General features: G+C 42.9%; 1 protein-coding gene across 6 annotated transcripts in view; it reads left to right on the forward strand.

The window, feature by feature from the left end:
• The window catches only part of LOC115102267 (E3 ubiquitin-protein ligase MIB2-like), a 67012-nt gene extending 47343 nt beyond the window's left edge, over positions 1-19669 (forward strand). For 5 of the 6 annotated variants that reach the window (XM_065005408.1, XM_029622022.2, XM_065005406.1 and 2 more), the window contains 6 exons: positions 10364-10490; positions 11829-12104; positions 13249-13427; positions 13652-13845; positions 16635-16700; positions 16885-19669. In XM_065005408.1, the coding sequence (XP_064861480.1) occupies positions 10364-10490; positions 11829-12104; positions 13249-13427; positions 13652-13845; positions 16635-16700; positions 16885-17126 (1084 nt within the window). In that variant the 3' untranslated portion in view covers positions 17127-19669. Of the gene's footprint in view, positions 1-7505; positions 8744-10363; positions 10491-11828; positions 12105-13248; positions 13428-13651; positions 13846-16634; positions 16701-16884 lie in introns of those variants that run through there. The other variant, XM_065005409.1, reaches the window with a different exon arrangement.
• The last annotated feature ends 5008 nt before the right edge of the window (positions 19670-24677 follow it).

The raw sequence follows: 24677 nt of genomic DNA on the forward strand, positions 1-24677 counted from the left end.
GGGACGTAGCCAGCGGTCAGGGATGAGTTGATGAGCGAGGTGAGGTAAGGGAGGAGGTCTCCGGAAATGGTCTGGAGAAGAGAGGAGGGGATAGGGTCAAGCGGGCAGGTTGTAGGGCGGCCGGCCGTCACAAGACGCGAGATTTCATCTGGAGAGAGAGGGGAGAAAGAGGTCAGAGCACAGGGTAGGGCAGTGTGAGCAGAACCAGCGGTGTCGTTTGACTTAGCAAACGAGGATCGGATGTCGTCGACCTTCTTTTCAAAATGGTTGACGAAGTCATCTGCAGAGAGGGAGGAGGGGGGAGGGGAGGAGGATTCAGGAGGGAGGAGAAGGTTGCAAAGAGCTTCCTAGGGTTAGAGGCAGATGCTTGGAATTTAGAGTGGTAGAAAGTGGCTTTAGCAGCAGAGAGAGAAGAGGAAAATGTAGAGAGGAGGGAGTGAAAGGATGTCAGGTCCGCAGGGAGGCGAGTTTTCCTCCATTTCCGCCGGCTGCCCGGAGCCCTGTTCTGTGAGCTCGCAATGAGTCGTCGAGCCACGGAGCGGGAGGGGAGGACCGAGCCGGCCTGGAGGATAGGGGACATAGAGAGTCAAAGGATGCAGAAAGGGAGGAGAGGAGGGTTGAGGAGGCAGAATCAGGAGATAGGTTGGAGAAGGTTTGAGCAGAGGGAAGAGATGATAGGATGGAAGAGGAGAGAGTAGCGGGGGAGAGAGAGCGAAGGTTGGGACGGCGCGATACCATCCGAGTAGGGGCAGTGTGGGAAGTGTTGGATGAGAGCGAGAGGGAAAAGGATACAAGGTAGTGGTCGGAGACTTGGAGGGGAGTTGCAACGAGGTTAGTGGAAGAACAGCATCTAGTAAAGATGAGGTCGAGCGTATTTCCTGCCTTGTGAGTAGGGGGAAGGTGAGAGGGTGAGGTCAAAAGAGGAGAGGAGTGGAAAGAAGGAGGCAGAGAGGAATGAGTCAAAGGTAGGCGTGGGGAGGTTAAAGTCGCCCAGAACTGTGAGAGGTGAGCCGTCCTCAGGAAAGGAGCTTATCAAGGCATCAAGCTCATTGATGAACTCTCCGAGGAACCTGGAGGGCGATAAATGATAAGGATGTTAAGCTTGAAAGGGCTGGTAACTGTGACAGCATGGAATTCAAAGGAGGCGATAGACAGATGGGTAAGGGGAGAAAGAGAGAATGACCACTTGGGAGAGATGAGGATCCCGGTGCCACCACCCCGCTGACCAGAAGCTCTCGGGTGTGCGAGAACACGTGGGCAGACGAAGAGAGAGCAGTAGGAGTAGCAGTGTTGTCTGTGGTGATCCATGTTTCCGTCAGTGCCAAGAAGTCGAGGGACTGGAGGGAGACATAGGCGGAGATGAACTCTGCCTTGTTGGCCGCAGATCGGCAGTTCCAGAGGCTACCGGAGACCTGGAACTCCACGTGGGTCGTGCGCGCTGGGACCACCAGATTAGGTGGCCGCGGCCACGCGGTGTGGAGCGTTTGTATGGTCTGTGCAGAGAGGAGAGAACAGGGATAGACAGACACATAGTTGACAGGCTACACAAGAGGCTACGCTAATGCAAAGGAGATTGGAATGACAAGTGGACTACACGTCACGAGTGTTCAGAGAGTTAAGCTTACGTAGCAAGAATCTTATTGACTAAAATGATTAAAATGATACAGTACTGCTGAAGTAGGCTAGCTGGCAGAGGCTGCGTTGTTGACTAAGTAGGCTAGTTGGCATTGGCTGCGTTGTTGACACTACACTAATCAAGTCGTTCCGTTGAGTGTAATAGTTTCTACTGTGCTGCTATTCGGGGCTAGCTGGCTAGCTAGCAGTGTTGATTACGTTACGTTGCGTTAAAAGAACGACAATAGCTGGCTAACTAACCTAGGAAGTCGCTCTAGACTACACAATTATCTTTGATACAAAGACGGCTGTGTAGCTAGCTATGTAGCTAGCTACGATCAAACAAATCAAGCCGTTGTACTGTAATGAAATGAAATGAAAAATGTGATACTACCTGTGGAGCGAAGCGAAATGCGACCGGATTGTTGAGTGCAGAAGTTCTGTTCGGTAGACGTTGGCTAGCTGTTGGCTAGCTAGCAGAGTCTCCTATGTTAAGGACGACATAAAACTACACACTCTAAACTACACAATTATCTTGGGTACGAAGACAGCAAAGACAACTATGTAGCTAGCTAACACTACACTAATCAAGTCGTTCAGTTGAGTGTAATAGTTGTGCTGCTAATCGGTAGACGGTGGACTAGCTAACGGTGGACGTTAGCTAGCTGGCTAGCTGCAGGGCAGTGTAGACTGCGTTAGGACGACGAAATACGATAATTACGCAATTATCTATGATACAAAGACGGCTGTGTAGCTAGCTAAGAAGAAATTGATAAGATTAGACAAATCAAACCGTTGTACTATAATGAAATGTAATGAAATGTAATACTACCTGCGGACCGAGTGCAGATGCGACCGCTCGCTCCAACCCGGAAGGGGAGACATTTCCTTTATGAGTAGTGAGTAATCCGAGGAAGGCAACACATACATTCTAAGTGATATCAATGAGTCTCTCCATTCCGATTGTTTTATACTATTCAATTCAACTTCAACCAAAACAAATTTCAGCATTTCCTGCACTCAATTGCAGTGGTCGAAAAAGTACCCAATTGTCATACTTGAGTAAAAGTAAAGATAGTGTTAATTAAAAATTATTCAAGTAAAAGGGAAAGTCACCCAGTAAATTACTACTTTAGTAAAAGTCTAAAAGTATTTGGTTTTAAATATACTTACAGTGCCTTGCGAAAGTATTTGGCCCCCTTGAACTTTGCGACCTTTTGCCACATTTCAGGCTTCAAACATAAAGATATAAAACAGTATTTTTTTGTGAAGAATCAACAACAAGTGGGACATAATCATGAAGTGGAACGACATTTATTGGATATTTCAAACTTTTTTAACAAATCAAAAACTGAAAAATTGGGCGTGCAAAATTATTCAGCCCCTTTACTTTCAGTGCAGCAAACTCTCTCCAGAAGTTCAGTGAGGATCTCTGAATGATCCAATGTTGACCTAAATGACTAATGATGATAAATACAATCCACCTGTGTGTAATCAAGTCTCCGTATAAATGCACCTGCACTGTGATAGTCTCAGAGGTCCGTTAAAAGCGCAGAGAGCATCATGAAGAACAAGGAACAAACCAGGCAGGTCCGAGATACTGTTGTGAAGAAGTTTAAAGCCGGATTTGGATACAAAAATATTTCCCAAGCTTTAAACATCCCAAGGAGCACTGTGCAAGCGATAATATTGAAATGGAAGGAGTATCAGACCACTGCAAATCTACCAAGACCTGGCCGTCCCTCTAAACTTTCAGCTCATACAAGGAGAAGACTGATCAGAGATGCAGCCAAGAGGCCCATGATCACTCTGGATGAACTGCAGAGATCTACAGCTGAGGTGGGAGACTCTGTCCATAGGACAACAATCAGTCGTATATTGCACAAATCTGGCCTTTATGGAAGAGTGGCAAGAAGAAAGCCATTTCTTAAAGATATCCATAAAAAGTGTTGTTTAAAGTTTGCCACAAGCCACCTGGGAGACACACCAAACATGTGGAAGAAGGTGTTCTGGTCAGATGAAACCAAAATGGAACTTTTTGGCAACAATGCAAAACGTTATGTTTGGCGTAAAAGCAACACAGCTCATCGCCCTGAACACACCATCCCCACTGTCAAACATGGTGGTGGCAGCATCATGGGTTGGGCCTGCTTTTCTTCAGCAGGGACAGGGAAGATGGTTAAAATTGATGGGAAGATGGATGGAGCCAAATACAGGACCATTCTGGAAGAAAACCTGATGGAGTCTGCAAAAGACCTGAGACTGGGACGGAGATTTGTCTTCCAACAAGACAATGATCCAAAACATAAAGCAAAATCTACAATGGAATGGTTCAAAAATAAACATATCCAGGTGTTAGAATGGCCAAGTCAAAGTCCAGACCTGAATCCAATCGAGAATCTGTGGAAAGAACTGAAAACTGCTGTTCACAAATGATCTCCATCCAACCTCACTGAGCTCGAGCTGTTTTGCAAGGAGGAATGGGAAAAACATTTCAGTCTCTCGATGTGCAAAACTGATAGAGACATACCCCAAGCGACTTACAGCTGTAATCGCAGCAAAAGGTGGCGCTACAAAGTATTAACTTAAGGGGGCTGAATAATTTTGCACGCCCAATTTTTCAGTTTTTGATTTGTTAAAAAAGTTTGAAATATCCAATAAATGTCGTTCCACTTCATGATTGTGTCCCACTTGTTGTTGATTCTTCACAAAAAAATACAGTTTTATATCTTTGTTTGAAGCCTGAAATGTGTCAAAAGGTCGCAAAGTTCAAGGGGGCCGAATACTTTCGCAAGGCACTGTATGTATCAAAAGTAAATGTAATTAAGTATCAAAAGTAAAAGTATAAATCATTTCAAATTCCTTATATTAAGCTAACCATTTTCTTTTATTTTTTTATTTTTATGTATAGCCAGGGGCACACTCCAACACTCAGACATAATTTACAAACAAAGCATTTGTGTTTATGAGTCCTCCAGATCAGAGGCAGTAGATGACCAGGGATGTTCTCTTGACAAGTGCGTGAATTGGACCATTTTCCTGTCCTGCTAAGCATTCAAAAAGTACAGGGAAAATGTATGGAGTAAAAAGTACAGTATCTTATTTAGGATTGTAGTGAAGTAAAAGTAAAAGCTGTCAAAAAAATGTTTTAAAATAGTAAAGTAAAGATACCCACAAAATTACTTAAGTAGTACTTGAAAGCATTTTTACTTAAGTACTCTACACCACTGCTCAATTGAGATCATTTACACACTGCCACGTAGGGCTGCACAATATGGGCAAATAATGTAGGATTTATCTTTAACCAAATGTTGCAATTGCGATTTGACTTGCGAATTAGAGCAAAACTGTTGGAAAGACTTCTAACGAATTAAAATGCCAGGGAGGAGTTTTTGTGACAGGGTAGGAACTAAATTGCTGATAAGTGTTTCTTAGGGGACCCTATAAACTTTGGCCTCATTGCAATTTTCTCTTAGCTACTTCATGTAGCTAACATATTCTTGCTTTGCATAGTCCTCTTTGATTTAGAAGATACTGTTGCACAAACAACATGCTGATTTAGGTCTACACCATCACTGGTATTATCAGGCTGTATTAGCTAGCTACGTTTGCTCTTACTCAGTACATTTATTTGCTAGGTAGCTAGCTATTAGCATTAGCGGCTAACAATTAGCGTCTCACAAAATTTAGGGCAACTTGCTAAGGAAAGAAAAAATAGCTGTTTGCTGATTTAAGAAACACAAACGAATAGTGTAATATTAGAACGCTAGTGGATTTATATTAAGAAGCAAAGTGAAAACAGCATTATTGTCAATAACATTGTTGCATGTGCTGCATTGACCATGCAGACTGAACACAAGTGTCTCGTGGTAGAGGACCAACAAATGCGCTCCTTGAGTGACAGCGGGTGGGGCTAGGTCTGTGTGGAAAGTGGCACGGAAAGAAAGGGCAGAGAGTGAACGAAACATTAAAATACCGGTACAGAAGGTAAAGTAAAAACCCAAACCGGTCCCTGCATCAATACCAGTATATCATAAAATACCGTATACAGTCCAGCCCTAACACACACCAGGCTGAGATGGGAAGCTCCCACACAGCTTCTGTTCCCATGAGCCAGTTTGTGATGATGAACTGGTAGTTTGTGCTCAAACAATCAGGGTAGTGGTGTTGCATTGAATAAGTACATACCAGATACAGACAGAAGGCGCAGATCTCACTTCAGAAACAAAAAACCCTAGTGTTGGCAAAGAGTCCACAATGACTTTGATCTGAAATCAGTTTAGTTACCAAAGCCAGGGTGAAATACATTTGTTTCGGCAATGACTAGAATACCCAGCCCAACAGTGTTTAAAGTTGTAACATTGCTTTCAGTTTTGTTCTTCGTCAGGCCTTTAAACCCCAGAGTCTAGTGAAAGCTTGAGCTGGCGCACACCCCCAAAAAGTTAGTAAAGGTACTGACAAACAGTGAAAACTGTAGGCTATAAAAAATAAAGAGTTACACACTCTATACAAGCTCCCAGTAATTTATTGGGTAAACCACCAACGTATGGGCATCACTGTGCCTTATTCAGGGTGATAGGACTGAAATACAGGACAGAACAAATGCTTATAGACCCAACAAGTGATTGAAGTACATCAGAACGCAACTGTTAGACATTCTATTGGCATCAGAACAGTATGTTAGTCATGGCGTAACCAGTGGTTCCCAACTCCAGTCCTCAAGTACCCCCAACAGTACACATTTCTATTGTAGCCCCAGACAAAGCACACCTGATTCAAGTTGTCAACTATTCATCAGGCCCTCAATGAGTTCAATCAGGTGAGTTTGTCTGGGGCTACAACAAAAATGTGTGCTGTTGGGGGGTACTGGAGGACTGGAGTTGGGTCTAGAGTAACTGGCTTTGCTTAACCCAACACCATATAGCAAGACACTTGTGTTACTGTTAAAGGGATAATTCACCCAAATTACAAATTGGTTTCCTTACCCTGTAAGCAGTCTATGGACAAGGTTTGGCAGCAATCATGTCCAAGGAATCCAAAAGTTTCTACAGTTGATTGTGAAGCTCAACAAAGTCACATATAGATGAATTGAACCTGAAGCACGAAAAAGTATATTATCAGTATGGGATTTGTGCCACAAGCCAGGACCCTCCTCCCCAAATCAAATCAAATGTTATTGGTCACATACACATATTTAGCAGATGTTATTGCCACGTAGTTATGGCCCAGATTCTCTCATCACATCACACTAAATAACTACACCCCCGTGCCTGAATTCCACAGTAAACACACACACATCTGCCCTATCCTGCTTGTATCTCTATTCCATAAATGTACACACAGTGGGGAGAACAAGTATTTGATACTCTGCCGATTTTGCAGGTTTTCCTACTTACAAAGCATGTAGAGTTCTGTAATATTTATCATAGGTACACTTCAACTGTGAGAGACGGAATCTAAAAATCTAGAAAATCACATTGTATGATTTTTAAGTCATTCATTTGCCTCTACATGCTTTGTAAATAGGAAAACCTGCAAAATCGGCAGTGTATCAAATACTTGTTCTCCCCACTGTACATGTATTACAGCAGTGGTATTCAAACTTTTTGTAGGTATGTATGCATGCATGCTGAGGTATAGTGGAGAACAACGGAATAAAAAAAAGTGTATTTATTGTTAAAAGTAGAACCAACTCGTTTCGGCTTTTGGTCTTTAGGGTTTTTTGCTGAAAGATGCCCAAGTGTCTGTGTTTCTTTCATTGTTTAGTTATTTGAGTTTCTTTTACCCCAAAGTAGCAACCTGGCAACCAAAGTAGCAACCATGATTTTGAGTTTAATTATCAATTTTTTCTCTTGCTCCTCTCAAATGTGCATCTGTTTATTTGGTTGAAGGTATTTATTTAGTTTATCTGAGGAAATGGAGAAAGAACCTAGTTCTAAAAGGATCCTCGGAAGGCAGAGGAGTACTGGAGCTCCCCAGACACAGGCAGCCAGAGGAGTACTGGAGCTCCCCAGACACAGGCAGCCAGAGGAGTACTGGAGCTCCCCAGACACAGGCAGCCAGAGGAGTACTGGAGCTCCCCAGACACAGGCAGCCAGAGGAGTACTGGAGCTCCCCAGACACAGGCAGCCAGAGGAGTACTGGAGCTCCCTAGACACTCTCTTTCCCTCTTTCTCGCTCGCCACTGTCTCTTCTCACCCTCCCCCCCTCTCCAATCTTCCTCAATCTCTCTCTTCATCTCTCTATCTGGTGACCTGGGCTCTCAGTGCTCCTTCCCGAGTCCCCAGCCAGGCTGCCAGCCAAAGGCCAGTCCATCTGTCTGTACTTACCCCAGCTAGGCCTTATCCCTCACACACAGTCCAACCACAGCAACATTAAACATCTGAGATGACTTCCTCTGTCCCTCTGCGTCACATAGTTACTCAGCAAATGAACACACATTTCTTTCCATCTCCTCAAATCAATGTCACTTAGAAGCGATGTTTATTTCCCCAATGAGTCCACGATTAATACCAAACGATGATAACCCAAAAATACATTTGCTCTCTAGTGTAGTCATTATCATAGCATTGGAATGCCCTCAAGTCGTGCTGTTTGAGCTCATGTTAAGACAGTAATGCCTCGTAGATATGGGAATATTCATGAATGTGCAGGGGTTATTATGGAAATGATGCAGAAATCTAAACCGAGGGGAGGCGAGGTAAGATGCGACGGAGTGATTGGGCAAAAATCCAATCAGAAACACTTTCCAAGTGCTGCAAGGGGAGGGGGCGGGACTATGAGCTTGTGAAGTGGGGAGGGGTAGGGGGGATCTGAGAGATGCGGTTTTGATGGAGGAGCAAGGGAGGCAGCTGTGACAACCTCTCTATCCACCCTCCATTTTGCCTCCCCCTCCTCCCTATGTGATCCGTACTGCAGGTACAAATGACCTGGATGTCCCCCCCACCAGTAGTACAGTATGTGGTGAGCTGCTTGCTTCTAGCAAGGCTGACTGACCATGCCCATCTGCTGGTTGTTTCCTAGGGATGGGGGATGATCTATACAGTTACATATCGCAACATTATTTTGGACGATATTATATTGATTTGTAAAAATAAATAAAAAATTAAATGCTGTACCTGCGCCAAAACTCTGGTATTTTTCATTGTATATCTTGTTCCCCATCTTTTTTTAAATAGTGAGCCATCATGTTTTCAGCACTTTTATTTCCATGACTGATCAAACTTTTATCATGCTCTCTTATCTCTATGCAGCAGACATAGTGAGAAATATGTATGGAACATCAAATCGCAATGAAATCTCAGTATCAAATCACAATACATGTAGAGTCATGAGAATCACATTACATATCGTGTCGGCACCTAAGTATCTTGAGAATCGCAATACATATCGTATCAGCACCTAGGCATCATGATAATATATTTTCGTGAGGTCCCTGGCAATTCCCAGCCCTTTTGTTTCGTCCCAGCCAGCTCTGCTGGTCGTGTACAGTAATGCGTCTGAAACAGATGAGCATGTGTTAATGAGGGCGGCAATTAGCAGCACTTTGTTGCTATCATAAATAATGCCGCATTAAACCCCCTTATTACACTCCGCAGCAGAAATAATTTGACTATGCATCCTCTGACCATGCTTTTACTGTACACTACTGTAATTACTTACACTAAACGGTTACCCAGTCGAGTCGACACTCAAATGTCTAATTTGCTGTTTAGTAGTGGTCATTTACATTTTTCTTGAAGAATATAATTTATAGGTGCCTCATGACATTTCAAATTATTTAACAGTAACTTGGAGATGCAAACGCTTCATGTTGACATTAGATTATTAAAAATGAGATGCAAGTTAAAAACAACTAACTAATGGGAAAGAGCCTGCCTGTCTGCAGTGGCCCGAGAACTGAATAATACTGTACAGGCCAGGGCTAAGGGACTGGGGCACTGACTAACTAAGGTCTGTTGAGTTCAATTTCACACGCCATAAAGCAGCCGGCGCAGAGGATGGACACGGACAGCCCTGCTTTACAGCCAGCCAGCCAGCCCCTCGACGGACTGCAATATCAAAACCCAGTGCTTGAATAACAAAACAGGATTATTCAATACACCCGTCCTATTCTTCCTCAAAGCCTCAGCTCAGTCTTTCCACCACCACCACCTCTCACTTTGCACACTATGGAGATTGGTGAAAGTCTGTGGAAGTAGTTATAGAAAACATTTTGTGGCATGAATATGTGGTGTGAATTAGAGTGAATTATGATGAGTGCTTGAGGAAGATTTATCTGAGTGTGGGAATGGTGGAGGAAATGACTGATGGTAGAGTGAGATGTATGACGGGGGAGGAGGAGGGTGTTAGGAATGAGCAACGGCAATCCTTTAATGCAAGTTCAGCCGAGAGCTGGAGGTCAATGCTTTTCAGAGCTGCTGCTCCTTAGTAAAACGCTTAGCACTGCCTAATGGAAATCCCTGACCAATGTTGGGGCTCGCTGGCTGTGTCGTTTCCTTTCCTTCTTATGACGGCTTAGTTCTAACTCCTGAAGCAGCTGTCTGTGCCATCATCCAAATGCCCCTTAAGCTACCGATGTGACACATTGACCTACGTCACAACACAGTCTCTGATTCCAGGGTTTCCGTGTGTGTGTGTGATTATAATCCATAAAGCACTCTTCTGTCCCCAAGGCACGAAACATGTACATTATATGAGTAGTGCACTATATATCCCATCTGAACTCAAGGCCATTTTTTTTCCACAGGGCCACGGAGAAGATCTTGGCTCGGGCGCGTCAGCTGGTGGACGTCAAGAAGGAGGACGGCTTCTCAGCTCTGCACCTGGCCGCCCTCAACAACCACCGAGACGTGGCCGAGATCCTTGTAAAAGAAGTAAGGAACGGGGCTAAAAAGGGGTTTCACCCAGCCTGTATATCTCTGTGTCTTTCTGTCTCCCCTTCGCTCTCTGCTCCCCAGAGTTATGAAGGAGACCTCCTCCTGGTGGCTGTTAACAGATATGACATTTTCGGTTGTGGAGCAGCTAGAAGAGTTGTTGTTTCCATGCAACACTTTCAACGACTTGTTGGCTTAAAATGAACTTTCCAAGAAACTTTCCTTAATTCTGCATTGACAGCATCCTTTGAAACTGGGACAGAAATGCCACACTAAACATTACAAGTACTAGAACAATTGTGCTGTTGGAAAAAATCCCTCCTTGCAAACCAAACAGCCAATAATATAGGCCTACACATAGGCTAGGCCTACTGTCAATTAAAGTCGCATAAACGTTACTTCAAGTTAAACTTTGACAATATTATAAATATTTGTTTAAGTGCTCCTGCAGCAGATAAATGAATGGTGAGTCTGTATTTTCAATAGCTTAAGAATTTGGCATTTATATAAAAGTCAACAACAATCAGATAAAACAAATTAATATTTAGCTTATAATATTCTTTATAACACTTAAATGAACATTGGGCTAAAAACGAATAGGCCCATTATCCTTAGGCTATGCCTTTTGCCTATCGAACTGTAAAAATCCTAGATAGACAATCAGATAAAACCAAATTATTATTTGGAACTTTCTTTGTAACAAATGAACATTGGCTTATCCCCCAAAAAACAAATAGGCCAATTAGGATATGCCTTTTTCCTATCTAACTGTACAAATCTTAAAATAAGAACTACATGTAACAAAATAAATAAAGTAGCCTAAACAAAATAATATATTTTAGCCTATCCTATAGGCAATGTCTTTCGAATAAGATGCATCTGGATTTGAATATAGGCTACATTTAGAATTAAATAAAAAAGTGCTATGAGGAACCATTAGGTCTAGTTGTTTTTACCATGTCTTAGACCTAAATGTTTCTGACAAGAAACACAAGCATTTGAACCTTTTTCTGCCCCAGAAAAGCAAAATCAGCCGTTTGTCCTTAATATTGTATTCTTCCAGGCAATTGACCCCTCCGTGCACAATCTTAGTACAGTACAGCATAATAGGAACAAAACAGCACAGGAAAATACTTAGATACCAGGCAGTCACAGGACAGTGACATAAAAAGCAAACACATACAATCTAACATTTGTACGTTAGCCTTCCAAAATTGTTTACATGACAGCAAAACCTAAAGATGATCACAAAGTTATATTAAATCAACGTGTACCTTTTACGCTTCAAAACGACCACACCAACTAACTTTCCCTGGCCTCTCACCCACCCTCTCTCAGGGCCGCTGCGACATCAACATCCGCAACAACCGCAACCAGACGCCGTTGCAGCTGGCGGTGACGCAGGGCCACGGGGACTTGGTGCAGCTGCTGGTGACCGAGGGCGCCGATGTCAACGTGGAGGACGAGGACGGGGACACGGCCATGCATGTGGCCCTCAGCCGCCCGCAGCTGGCCAATGCCAAGCTCACCCCGGCCACCTCCAGCACCACAACCACCACACAGGAGAGAGGAGAGGGGGGCCCGGGCTCATCATCGTCCTCGCTCTACTGTCAGGTAGGACTGTGAGGAGGGGTGTGATCCTTCTTGATTAGTCAGGAATTCCTGCATTTCTAACATTGTCCTCCATTCATATACATTTGAAACTGACCTATCCCCTAGCCAAAATGCTGCTTTTCCTAGAATGGTGAACACAGCGATCAGACTAGTTCCAACAGGCTAGTTTTTCTATGTTGTCCTGATCACATCCTTAACCGGCAGATTTTTGTTCACAATGGTAGCCAATGGAGTTGGCTGAAGCATGTAAATATGGAGCCCAGGCCAGGAGAAGGACAGTGTGAGAGATATTCTCCCCCAGCTTCATATAGGCACAATCACTCCTCACCTCTATTCAAAAAAAATTGTTCCTTCTATTAGCTAGGTAGGTTATTGGGAATTAATTATCTTTTACAATATGGACAAGGTAACAACAGAGCCTTGTATGACTACACCCCCAGGTAGGTGCAACAGATTGTTGGTGGAAGGAATTAGTTACCCCCCAATAACTGCACAATTACAACATAAAGCACTGTTATTTTGAGAAGAGCTTTATGTAAATGCAAATCATCAGCATTGTGTTCTAGCTGCCACTGGCGAAGGGCATCCTCTCATATCGGCACGACCCCAAACACTGCAGCGCTCAAACAATGCTGGCCAACCGCCAAGCCTTTTTTGGGGCTTGGTGGATGGATGGGGTAAACAAACACAAACTGGCCATCTCAAGGTGGCCAGTCTTAGTACCCTGTATTCACATTGTCAGCAAGGGGGGGGGGGGGGGGTCTGGATTTGTCCAGCTGGGGTGCATTGGGTTTAGTGACAACACACCCTTGCGGTACTCTAGTCTGTGTATGAGGACCAGACATGCCCTTTGAATTTAGTAAACAGGTGTGCAGCTTGCATCTCTGACATGCCACTGATTACTATAATTAATAGAAGATTATTGATGAATTTATACTAATGATCAGTTACTAGCTTTAGTGTAATCTTATGTCCCCAGTAATTACACTCTTGTTGTGGTTGTTGTACACTGTACTGTCTGTCTCTCTCTCTGCTATATCTTATGTGTGCGGCTTTTTAATTTACCAGATTAAAAGGTTCATCAGAACTCAATTATCTTTCTTCTTCCCCTCCTTCTCCATCCCTCTTCATGTCTCCTGTGTAGCTGAGCAGCTCGGGGTTGATGGGTAACACGGAGCTGAGCGTGGGTGCGGCCATCGCCTGTTTCCTGGCACAGGAGGGCGCCGACATCAACTATGCGAACCACAAGGGCAAGAGCCCCCTGGACTTGGTGGCGGATACAGCCGTGCTGCAGCTCATCAAGAGCTTCTCCGAGAAGTACCGGTACATACAGCAGCCAGTGACTATTATAACAACAACTCTCACACTCCTCAATCCGATGGCTCAGCCTGGAGATTAATGCCCCAATCAGACATAAATGGGCTTTAAAATAAGTGATAAAGAAAAGAGCAGAACAAATAACTAACCAAAAGAAAGAAGATAGGATTTGTCCTCTAATCATACAGTATGTATACCAAATCAGTCTTCCATCCATCCGTTCCTTTTAGGTTGCAGCGGCTGCAGGCCATCACGTGTGGCACGTCACTGAGCAGCACCAGCCTACGGCGGGTCCACACAACGCCCAACACCATGACCAACCTGGCCATGCCCGCCCTGCCAGGGCCCAGCGAGTGCCTCATCTGCTCCGAGCTGGCCCTGCTCGTCCTCTTCTGCCCCTGCCAGCACATTGTTGCCTGCGAAGGTAGATGGATAGTGTACAGAGCTCGACATTAAGGCTTGTCCGGGGCGGCAGGGTAGCCTAATGGTTAGAGCGTTGGACTAGTAACCGGAAGGTTGCAAGTTCAAACCCCCGAGCTGCCCCTGAACAGCCAGTTAACCCACTGTTCCTAGGCCATCATTGAAAATAAGAATTTGTTCTTAACTGACTTGCCTGGTTAAATAAAGGTAAAATAAAAATATATATATATATTTTTTTAAATAGTCAGACAACCAGCATATAGATTTCAGTTGTCTAAATGGACAAGTAAAAAATTACAATATCAAACAATTAGTCCAATCAGAATTGGATAAGGCAGCGGCGATGCCTATATCCAACACTCAGTGTCTTATTGTTGTAGGATCCAAAATGTTCTATTTTCTCTCCATTTGACATGAATATGACTTGGCCTATTAAGTCACTCTTTCAGTTTAATGCATGCTAGATCTGTCCTGCCCTGCAATTTCATGATCAAAGAATGAATTAGTCATTTCAGAAAGTTTTACATTGTTTAAGGTGAGGCCTAAGGTAATAATGAGATCCTTTAAGGTAATAATGAGATCCTTTTAGGATTTTTAATGAATTTATTTGCAAATGATGTTGGAAAATAAGTATTTGGTCACCTACAAACAAGCAAGATTTCTGGCTCTCACAGACCTGTAACTTCTTCTTTAAGAGGCTCTAATGTCCTCCACTCGTTACATGTATTATTGGCACCTGTTATCAGTATAAAAGACACTTGTCCACAACCTCAAACAGTCACACTTCAAACTCCACTATGGCCAAGACCAAAGAGCTGTCAAAGGACACCCGAAACAAAATTGTAGACTTGCACCAGGCTGGGAAGACTGAATCTGCAATAGGTAAGCAGCTTGGTTTGAAGAAATCAACTGTGGGAGCAATTATTAAATGTAAATGTATTAGGAAATGGAAGACATACAAGACCACTGATAATCTCCCTCGATCTGGGGCTCCACGCAAGATCTCACCCGTGGGGTCAAAATGATCACAAGAAAAAAAATGGTGAGCAAAAATCCCAGAACCACACGGGGGGACCTAGTGAATGACCTGCAGAGAGCTGGGACCAAAGTAACAAAGCCTACCATCAGTAACACACTACGCCGCCAGGGACTCAAATCCTGCAGTGCCAGACGTGTCCCCCTACTTAAAGCCAGTACATGTCCAGGCCCGTCTGAAGTTTGCTAGAGAGCATTTGGATGATCCAGAAGAAGATTGGGAGAATGTCATATGGTCAGATGAAACCAAAATAGAACTTTTTGGTAAAAACTCAACTCGTCGTGTTTGGAGGACAAAGAATGCTGAGTTGCATCCAAAGAACACCACACCTACTGTGAAGCATGGGGGTGGAAACATCATGCTTTGGGGCTGTTTTTCTGCAAAGGGACCAGGACGACTAATCCGTGTAAAGGAAAGAATGAATGGGGCCATGTATCGTGAGATTTTGAGTGAAAACCTCCTTCCATCAGCAAGGGCATTGAAGATGAAATGTGGCTGGGTCTTTCAGCATGACAATGATCCCAAACACACCGCCTGGGCAACGAAGGAGTGGCTTCGTAAGAAGCATTTCAAGGTCCTGGAGTGGCCTAGCCAGTCTCCAGATCTCAACCCCATAGAAAATCTTTGGAGGGAGTTGAAAGTCTGTGTTGCCCAGCAACAGCCCCAAAACACCACTGCTATAGAGGAGATCTGCATGGAGGAATGGGCCAAAATACCAGCAAAAATGTGTGAAAACCTTGTGAAGACTTACAGAAAACCTTTGGCCTCTGTCATTGCCAACAAAGGGTATATAACAAAGTATTGAGATAAACTTTTGTTATTGACCAAATACTTATTTTCCACCATAATTTGCAAATAAATTCATTAAAAATTCTACAATGAGATTTTCTGGATTTGTTTTCTCATTTTGTCTGTCATAGTTTAAGTGTACCTATGACAAATTACAGGCCTCTCTCATCTTTTTAAGTGGGAGAACTTGCACAATCGGTGGCTGACTAAATATTTTTTGCCCCACTGTATATTTGGTCAATGTCATGATTGCGCTTGTCCCTCCTGTAGCATGCCAGCCAAATGTGTAGCGGTCTTCTTTCTTTTTATCTATTTTTTTTGTAGATTATTTTGGATGGTAGCTAGGGGGCAATAATGTCATCTATTGCAGTGGTGTCAAACTCATTCCATGGAAGGCCATGTGTCTACTAGTTTTATCTTTCAATTAAGACCTAGACAACCAGGTAAGGGGAGTTCCTTACTAATCAGTGACTTTTATTCAAACAATTAATTACAAGGGAGAAGCAAAAACCCGCAGACACTCGGACCTCCATGGAACAACTTTGACATGTGGTCTATGGGCAAGCGTAGAAATGATTTCAGATTCCTCCGATGTACTTCACTCATTTTCAGTCACCCTTTTGGCCGATGGTGTTAGGGTCCTTTTTTATTTGTTGGGACAAGTGTCTTCAGCTTTCGGACAAGTAAAAATATCAGTCCTACTTGTCAGAAGGGTAAGTGGCAAAAAAAATGTATGTCAAGCCCTGGTGTGGGTGGCGTGTGGGGTGGCATCTGGAGCATTCAGGATAGTCCTGGACTAAAATGCATCCATTGAAAGGGGTTTTAGTCCAGGACTAGGTTTAGTCTGTGTCCGGGGAAACTGGCCTTTGATGTTCCCACAATTGTACTCGGTACCTTATTTTAGGATTGAGGTCTTGATGTTTGGGATCTGAGGTAACTCCTTGTGCTTCTCCCTAATCTCTCCACAGAGTGTGCTCATCGAATGAAGAAATGCATCAAATGCCAGGTCACGATCACAAAGAAAATTAGACAAGGTAATGATACCACAGATGAGTAGAAGGCCTGTCTTGTTTTCAGATTTTTATTGATGCGTGTCGGTGAGGAGCATTGGTAGAAATTGATAAATAGAAGTTGTCCGGGTCATACTAATACTAGTACAGATCACAATACTGTGTGATGTTGAAGTGAATGATGTGCATCACCTTCCTCTCCCTCCAGACCAGACAGAGGTGGACTGCAGCCCGGGCTCGGAGAACTCCGAGCAGCACAACCTGCTGGAGCAGCTGCAGTCACGCTACCGCCAGATGGAGGAGCGCATCACCTGCCCCATCTGTATCGACAACCATATCAAGCTGGTTTTCCAGTGCGGCCACGCCTCCTGCATCGACTGCAGCGCCGCCCTCAAGACCTGCCCCATCTGCAGGCAGACCATCCGGGAGCGCATCCAGCTCTTTGTCTGAACCAGGCCCTCCTCCTTTCTTCCTCTCTTCCCCTCCCCCTGTGGCCCAGTCAGTCTGCTCCTCAGTCCTTTGGGATTAGCCACTCGATCGTCCATCCTGGCTCAGCTGCTGTGCTTTGTTGTGTTCCATTGCGTGACGTTGCACCCAGGGTTCCCAGAAGTGTCAATGAGCTGGATGTGGTCGTACTGATTACTTTGTTTTGTTGATGCCTGTTTCTTCATTTCTTCAAATCCAGTCATGGCCCCTGAAATGCTCGGCAATGCTTTGTCCGTGGCTCCCAGTGTGTAGCAGCCGCAGCGGGTTGCGTCAGGAGGAGGCAGTAGTGCTGCAAGCTCCATTCCCATTGGTCCACAAGGAGGACATCCCTACGAACCAGGGAGGAAGTCCCTCTGAATAGTCCATCACCCGTGCTGCTCTAAGAGGATGTCTGTTACTCCCTGTTAGATTGCATCCCACCCTGTTCCCCCTGTTTGCCTGTCTTGCCTACCCTGTTTACAAGGCTGCAGAGAACTGGCTGATGTCTCCCTGTATTGAATCCGGTGTATTATGTTTGCTCTCCTTCGTATGAAGCTCTTTGTTATCAGTGTTAGTCTCCTGAGGGTGATGGTATAACTAAAGGCTCCTCTGTATAGCCCCTCACGCTTGCTGTACGTACACAAGGGGAAAATACACACTTTATATATGCATGAGTATATGCATATTCTAAGCTGAAGACTGTGTTGTGGGTTTGGTTAGATGTGTGGTTTTAAGAGTACCAGTAATTAGTACTGTACCAGTAATTAGTTATTTATGTCTAAAGGTGTTTCTATTTAGCTAAAGTCATATTATTTTTGGTGTTTGCTCAGTAAAAAAAGGATTTCTGCTGAAATTTCACCCAAGCCTATGTCCTTCTCTACTCAGGGTTCTGATTCATTGAAACACTTCTAGTATCAAAGGTTACGGAATGTTTTTTTTTGTCAACCCTTTTTACGTTGGAGCCATCTGACAATTTGGTGTGTCTTCATTAAGGGACTTGTAGTTGAGATCTGGTAACACAACAGCTAGAGCTTTTATAGCAGAATAGACCTGTGGATAAGTTCACTTCGGTCCAACATACCTTTCCTGCTTTAGGTATGAAATTGTTTAAATTACACCATCGTAGAGAGGGGTTTGCGTGCTGCTTCAAAGGAAAGACTTTGTCAGATGACAAAGTGCAACTAATTTTCATTATACCATCACCCAGATACCCATCGGCTTTGTTCTTTATAGATATGTATCGAAAGCATAATCGAAGCCTGTGTCTGTTGTTCATCTGAACCTGAGCGTCTGTTATACTCCTCAGTGTGTAGTGTTGTACTACACAGCCCACAGACCTGCTTGCTAGCATCATCACACTCAGCCTCAGACAGGGCTCAGCCCATTTGGTGGTGCAGAGAGGTTTGTCATTATGTTTAGGTCAACTTTGGACTCTTTTTGGACAGAATGACTTTTGACTTCTGGAGGCCTTTGTGTCCTCTAAATAGAGGAAGAACACTGATACTGTACACGATGATGAATCAATCCTCCAATACAGAACAGGAACGATTATTGATCAAGCGAGGTGTGTGAACTTCTACCAAAGCTGAGCCAGAAAATAATGAGCATGTATTTGCTTTTTCTTTATTTCGTCACAATGTGGAATTTTGGCAGCCTTTGGACTCTGTTTTCTTGTCATGTATCTTTTTTCTCTCAAACAGATGTCTGTCTCACATCATAGTCATCCTACCTGGAAGAAACCCTCCCCAATCTGTGTTTGGCAAAGCATTTTGGATTGTACTTTATCGTTAATCATCCTTTGTAATGTTTGGTTTGTTTTCCGAAGGGCTTATGCATTAAAAAAAATTGATATATTTTAATCTTCTATTTAATTTTTCTATTGTAAACTTCCAGTGACAGGGGTTTTGTAACATTAGATCCCAACTTTGGGAGAGCCAATTAAGATGTACATTTGAATGTCAGAAAAATGTAACCTCTGCCTTGTAAAGCTGCATGGGAGAGAGGAAAGTAAGGTTTACTCAGAAGTACTACTAACATTGCACCAGTGCCAAATCTTCAAAAGGATGTGCGTGGCTCTGGTAAAAGGTGGTGCACTACATAGGGAATAGGATGTCATTTGAGACGGCGCTTCTGATTAACAATTGATATTAAAGAATTCTGATCCAAAGTATATCAATCAAAAAAAATGTGGAGCCCAAACATTTTTTTTTTTGTCATGAGTATAGCGAGCATTTCTGATTGAATGAATTAGATAATCAAATATTGTCATCTGGGGTCATGTGAGTAGTCTCTGTGCACAGGTAAAGGTAATAATACTTTAGAAGAACCAGGAGGTTTTGAAATATACCACTAGAGGTTTGCTATGAGAAGTACATACATAATATTTAAGCAACAAATGTTACTATTGGTGTGTGTACAGTACAGCACTTGAAGTTCTGTTGGCCTTACTGTCCATTCTTATGTTAATGTTTTTTTCAGTTGTATTCTGTACAAAAATATTTTGCAATAAATATGGAACTGTTTTATAAGGATTGTGTTCTGTGCTTAATCAGTCACTGTCTCCTCCCGGCATGTCAACCATCTAACTTGAAATATGTTTATCCAACTCAAATAGTATATTCATGTATTCTTACTCAAATTTAGTTTACTCACAATAAGTGTAAATTGGGGTAATTAGAGTTGGGTAAAGGTATTATTTTGAGTTAAACTGATTGATTGACATGATGTTTTATCATACTTTAATATTTTGAAATGTTATGTGCTGGAGCTCGGATCCACCTGGCTCTCCCTTGGGCCCAAGGTGCAGGAGCCCCGCTGCGGGTAACTCTGGCTCAATTAAACCACGGTTTGTGACTGAAGTTTCATGCTCGTTGAATGACAACATTTAAAGTGTTTCTCTTGAACACAGTAGTAGTGTGTTCAGCTAAATGCTGCTGTGTGCCAGTTCTTAGGCCTAATTGTCTACACTGCCACCTGGTGAGGTTAGCATATTAGCATATTTTGAGACTGAGGTCCAGGTTAAATTGTAACTTTTTCTAATTTTCAAATCCACAAGCGGCTCCCGGCATTATACCTAAAGCGGACATTGCCATTGGCTGAACGGAAATCCCTTGTAGCCTTGTTTACAAGTTTGAACGCTGGGATGTGAGATGTAATCTACACAATTAAACTGATATAATCCTCAATTGAATGATTTTCAATTTGAGCGTCATTATTTCTATATAGCCTAGACTTTCTAATTCGGAACTTTTGTGAGTTGGAGGGGTGTAGATTTCTGACAATGATCACAAGAGCAGCTGCTCACAGATTTGACCACTCCGACACCGCCAGCTATGTGGGTGTCAGCTGTTGCTGGTTATTGCTCGATCCAATTGAATTTAGGCCTTCCTTATCACCTCTGTAAGTCATTGAGGAAGAATAATTGAGAAGGATCCCTGGAATTCTGCCCAAATGAGTTTTCCTCATTCAGGCCAGGATTAAATTCATATAGTGTCTTTTCAAAAAACATTTTTGGTCATGTGGTCAAGATCAGATCATTATGACTACATTAACACAGGCAGCCTAATCTTTTTTTCTCCATGAATTGGTCTTTTGTCTAATCAGATCAAATCCTTTGCCAATAATTGGGCAATCGATCACAATTGAGCTGCCTGTTTAAACAGCCTACAATATGAAACACTTTATGCATTTCTGAGCCCCTCCAAGACTTGATACCTACTAATGGTTTAGTTACTATGGACAGAAACAAAAGTAGGGTTAAAGAGGGTGGGTGGGCGTAATCGGCGATCTTCTAGCAATCTAAAGGTTGCATGTTCGAGGAGAATCGGGGACAACTTTAGCTAACCTTTGCCCTTATTCTAAGCTTAGGTCAATTCACCTAACTTTGTGATTTTAGTTCTAACCTTTTCAAATTTTGTTGTTAGTTCCCATAACCACCAATGTAAATTCTCCTCTCCACAACAAGGAACCTGGTCTCGTCTTCCAAGATGTATGGTAAGTCAAATGTATTGAAATCAAATCAAATTTATTTATATAGCCCTTCTTACATCAGCTGATATATCAAAGTGCTGTACAGAAACTCAGCCTAAAACCCCAAACAGCAGGCAATGCAGGTGTAGAAGCACGTTGGCTAGGAAAAACTCCCTAGAAAGGCCAAAACCTAGGAAGAAACCGAGAGAGGAACCAGGCTATGAGGGGTGGCCAGTCCTCTTCTGGCTGTGCCGGGTGGAGATTATAACAGAACATTGCCAACATGTTCAAATGTTCATAAATGACCAGCATGGTCAAATAATAATAATCACAGTAGTTGTCGAGGGTGCAACAAGTCAGCACCTCAGGAGTAAATATCAGTTGGCTTTTCATAGCTGATCATTCAGAGTATCTCTACCGCTTCTGCTGTCTCTAGAGAGTTGAAAACAGCAAGTCTGGGACAGGTAGCACGTCCGGTGAACAGGTCAGGGTTCTATAGCCGCAAAGTTACCTCATCCAATTCGTATACTATTTTACGTCCAGGTAAGATGTATGATATTGTACGACCTCTATTCCATTCATAATGTAACCTAATATTTCATACTAAATGGAGTGTCACGGATTTACGTACAAAATAAGACGAAATGCCCCGAGACCACGTTAGTGTAAACGCAGCCTATCTGTTTAAGCTTAAGCTTATATATGTCGACACATGGTAATGTCTCCACATTGAGCCAATATTTCCTGGTCCCTACCTATATGTATGAAAATTATTTGAGAGGCAGTGTTTCAAAATGATAATTTTTATTTGATATTTAAGACAAATATTGATGTCTTGAGTCAATGGTGTCACCTGTCAAAACAAGGGTGGAAAGAGTACTGAAATATCATACTCAAATAGAAGTACTGCTCCTTAAATTACATTTTAATCAAGAAGTAGACTTACTTAAAAAAGTAGAAGAAAAGCTACTCAATAACAGTAACAAGAGCCATTGTAATTTATTACTTTAGACCTCGGCTTATTGATAATTACAAATGACGGGACACCATTATCCAACGTTAGAGTTGGATAATGGTGTAATAAGCAACGGTAGAAATGCAGACAAAACATTGTGCGAGCGCCTCACTATTCCCAATTCAGCGTCTGTGCTTTTAATGGGTCAATTATCTCGCTCTGCTGCAGAGCACACTGATGAGGCTAGACAGCCTGTTCTTAGCAAGGCCTGTATCATAAACCATCCCTGTCCTTAGCCGAACATAACAACCTCATGCCCTCTTCATCAGGAACACATATGGTACAAACACACAAATGGACTTGCATATGACAAACTGCTCATGAGTGGATGATGACAGAGCCACATGAGAGCAGGGGCTTAACTCAGGTGGTGGAAGCATTTTGAGCAGTGCAGATAGAAATGTAATGAAATAGAGGAGACATGATGATTCTCTTATCATGGAGTTTAGACTTCTTTTTTCAAGGAGAGTATAATTATTTTATTGAGATGGACTAGATATTCCCGAACAGGCCCCAGCCTAACCAGAACAATAATTGTCTCAAGGAAGAAATGAAAGATGGAGGAAAGAGCATTTGGTCCAGTGTGGCTCAGTTTATAAGAGTTTGTCGCTAGCAATGACAAGGTGGACGGTTCAAATCCTGCAGGGATCACATACTGGTATGCACTCAAACTTTGCTTTGGATACAAGCATCTACTGAGTGGCATATTTATGTATTTGTAAAGTTGTTATTCATTATTAAATACAACTTCAGTTGTAAAACATTGAAATGGTGGATAGCTATTATGCACCTGGTGGGGTGAGGCTGAAGCTTTAGAACTGCAAAAGGTTGTCTGTGGTTTGGTTGAACAAATAACTTTTCTCCCTTTGTACCTTTTTTTCAGATAAGCGATAAGTAGAGGGGGTTCTATACTAAATGGTAGTTCTATACTAAATGGTAGGGTGTGGCGATAAATAGCCTTTTAAAGAGGCAATCTGCAGTTGAAACAATAACAAAGCTCATCCCCACCCCAGTTTAGGTCAAAGGTTGAGGGATGGGGTTGGAGAAATGTAACCACTCTCAAATTAATAGACAGAGCTATGGATGCAAGGCTGACCATCCACGTTTTCAACATTAGTTTTACCCATGTAGTGAGACTATACAGTGTACAAAACATTAAGAACACCTTCCTAATATCAAGAAGCACGGGAAACAGTTGAGCGTGAAAAAAACAGCAACGTTGCAGTTCTTGACACAAACCGGTGCGCCTGGCACCTACTACCATACCCCGTTCAAAAGCACTTCAATATTATTTCTTTCCCATTCACCCTATGAATGGCACACACACAATTAATGTCTCAATTGTCTCAAGGCTTTAAAATCCTTCTTTAACCTGTCCCATCCCCTTCATCTACACTGATTAAAGTGAATTTAACAAGTGTCATCAATAAGGCATCATAACTTTCACTTCGTCAGTCTGTCATGGAAAGAGCTGGTGTTCATGTTTTGTACACTCAGTGTATGGTGTTGGTTTACATTGACTTTATTTACAAACATTGGTTTATGTTGGCTTCTGATGGGGTACAACAATTGAACTAAGCTCATGAGGCATTTCTAAGTTATATTCTTCAAGAATCAATGGGTACAATATTATTAGTTTGAAAACATTTATGTAGCAACTACAGATTGCTCTTTTAAGTTATACCGGTATGGCTTTTTACAACACCGTCTATAAAGGCATTTCTACATTTAGTAAGTTAACATGATGCATATTCTTACCATCAGACTGAGTAGTTTGGCTGACAAGTCCAATGGTCATGTCCCAGTCCTGTTCCATATAAAACACAAGTTATTTACAAATGGATACAAGTCAATCAATCAAATGTATTTATAAAACCCTTTTTACATCAGCAGATGTCACAAAGTGTTATATAGAAACCCTGCCTAAAACCCCTAACAACAAGCAATGCAGATGTAGAAGCACAGCGGCTAGGAAAAACTCCCTAGAAAGGCAGGAACCTAGGAAGAACCCTAGAGAGGAACCAGGCTCTGATGGCTGGCCAGTCTTCTTCTGGCTGTGCCGATTGGAGATGATAAGAGTACATGGCCATTAAGGCCAGATTGTTCTTCAAGATGTTCAAACATTCATAGATGACCAGCAGGGTCAAAAAATAATTACAGTGGTTTTAGAGAGTGCAACAGGTCAGTACCTCAGGAGGAAATGTCACTTGGCTTTTCATAGCCGAGCATTCAGAGGTCGAGACAGCAGGTGCAGCAGAGAGTCGAAAACAGCAGGTCCGGGACAAGGTAGCACGTCCGGTAAACAGGTCAGGGTTCCATAGCCGCAGGCAGAACAGTTGAAGCTGGAGCAGCAGCACAACCAGGTGGACTGGGGACTGCCAGGAGTCATCGGGCCAGGTAGTCCTGAGGCATGATCCTAGGGCTCAGGTCCTCCGGGACAAGAGGGAGAATTAGAGGCAGCATACTTAAAATTCACACAGGATACCAGATAAGACAGGAGAATTACACCAGATATAACAGACTGACCCTAGCACATAGACTGGCACATAGAC

The sequence above is a fragment of the Oncorhynchus nerka genome, linkage group LG20, assembly GCF_034236695.1.
Source record: "Oncorhynchus nerka isolate Pitt River linkage group LG20, Oner_Uvic_2.0, whole genome shotgun sequence".
Lineage (NCBI taxonomy): Eukaryota > Metazoa > Chordata > Actinopteri > Salmoniformes > Salmonidae > Oncorhynchus > Oncorhynchus nerka.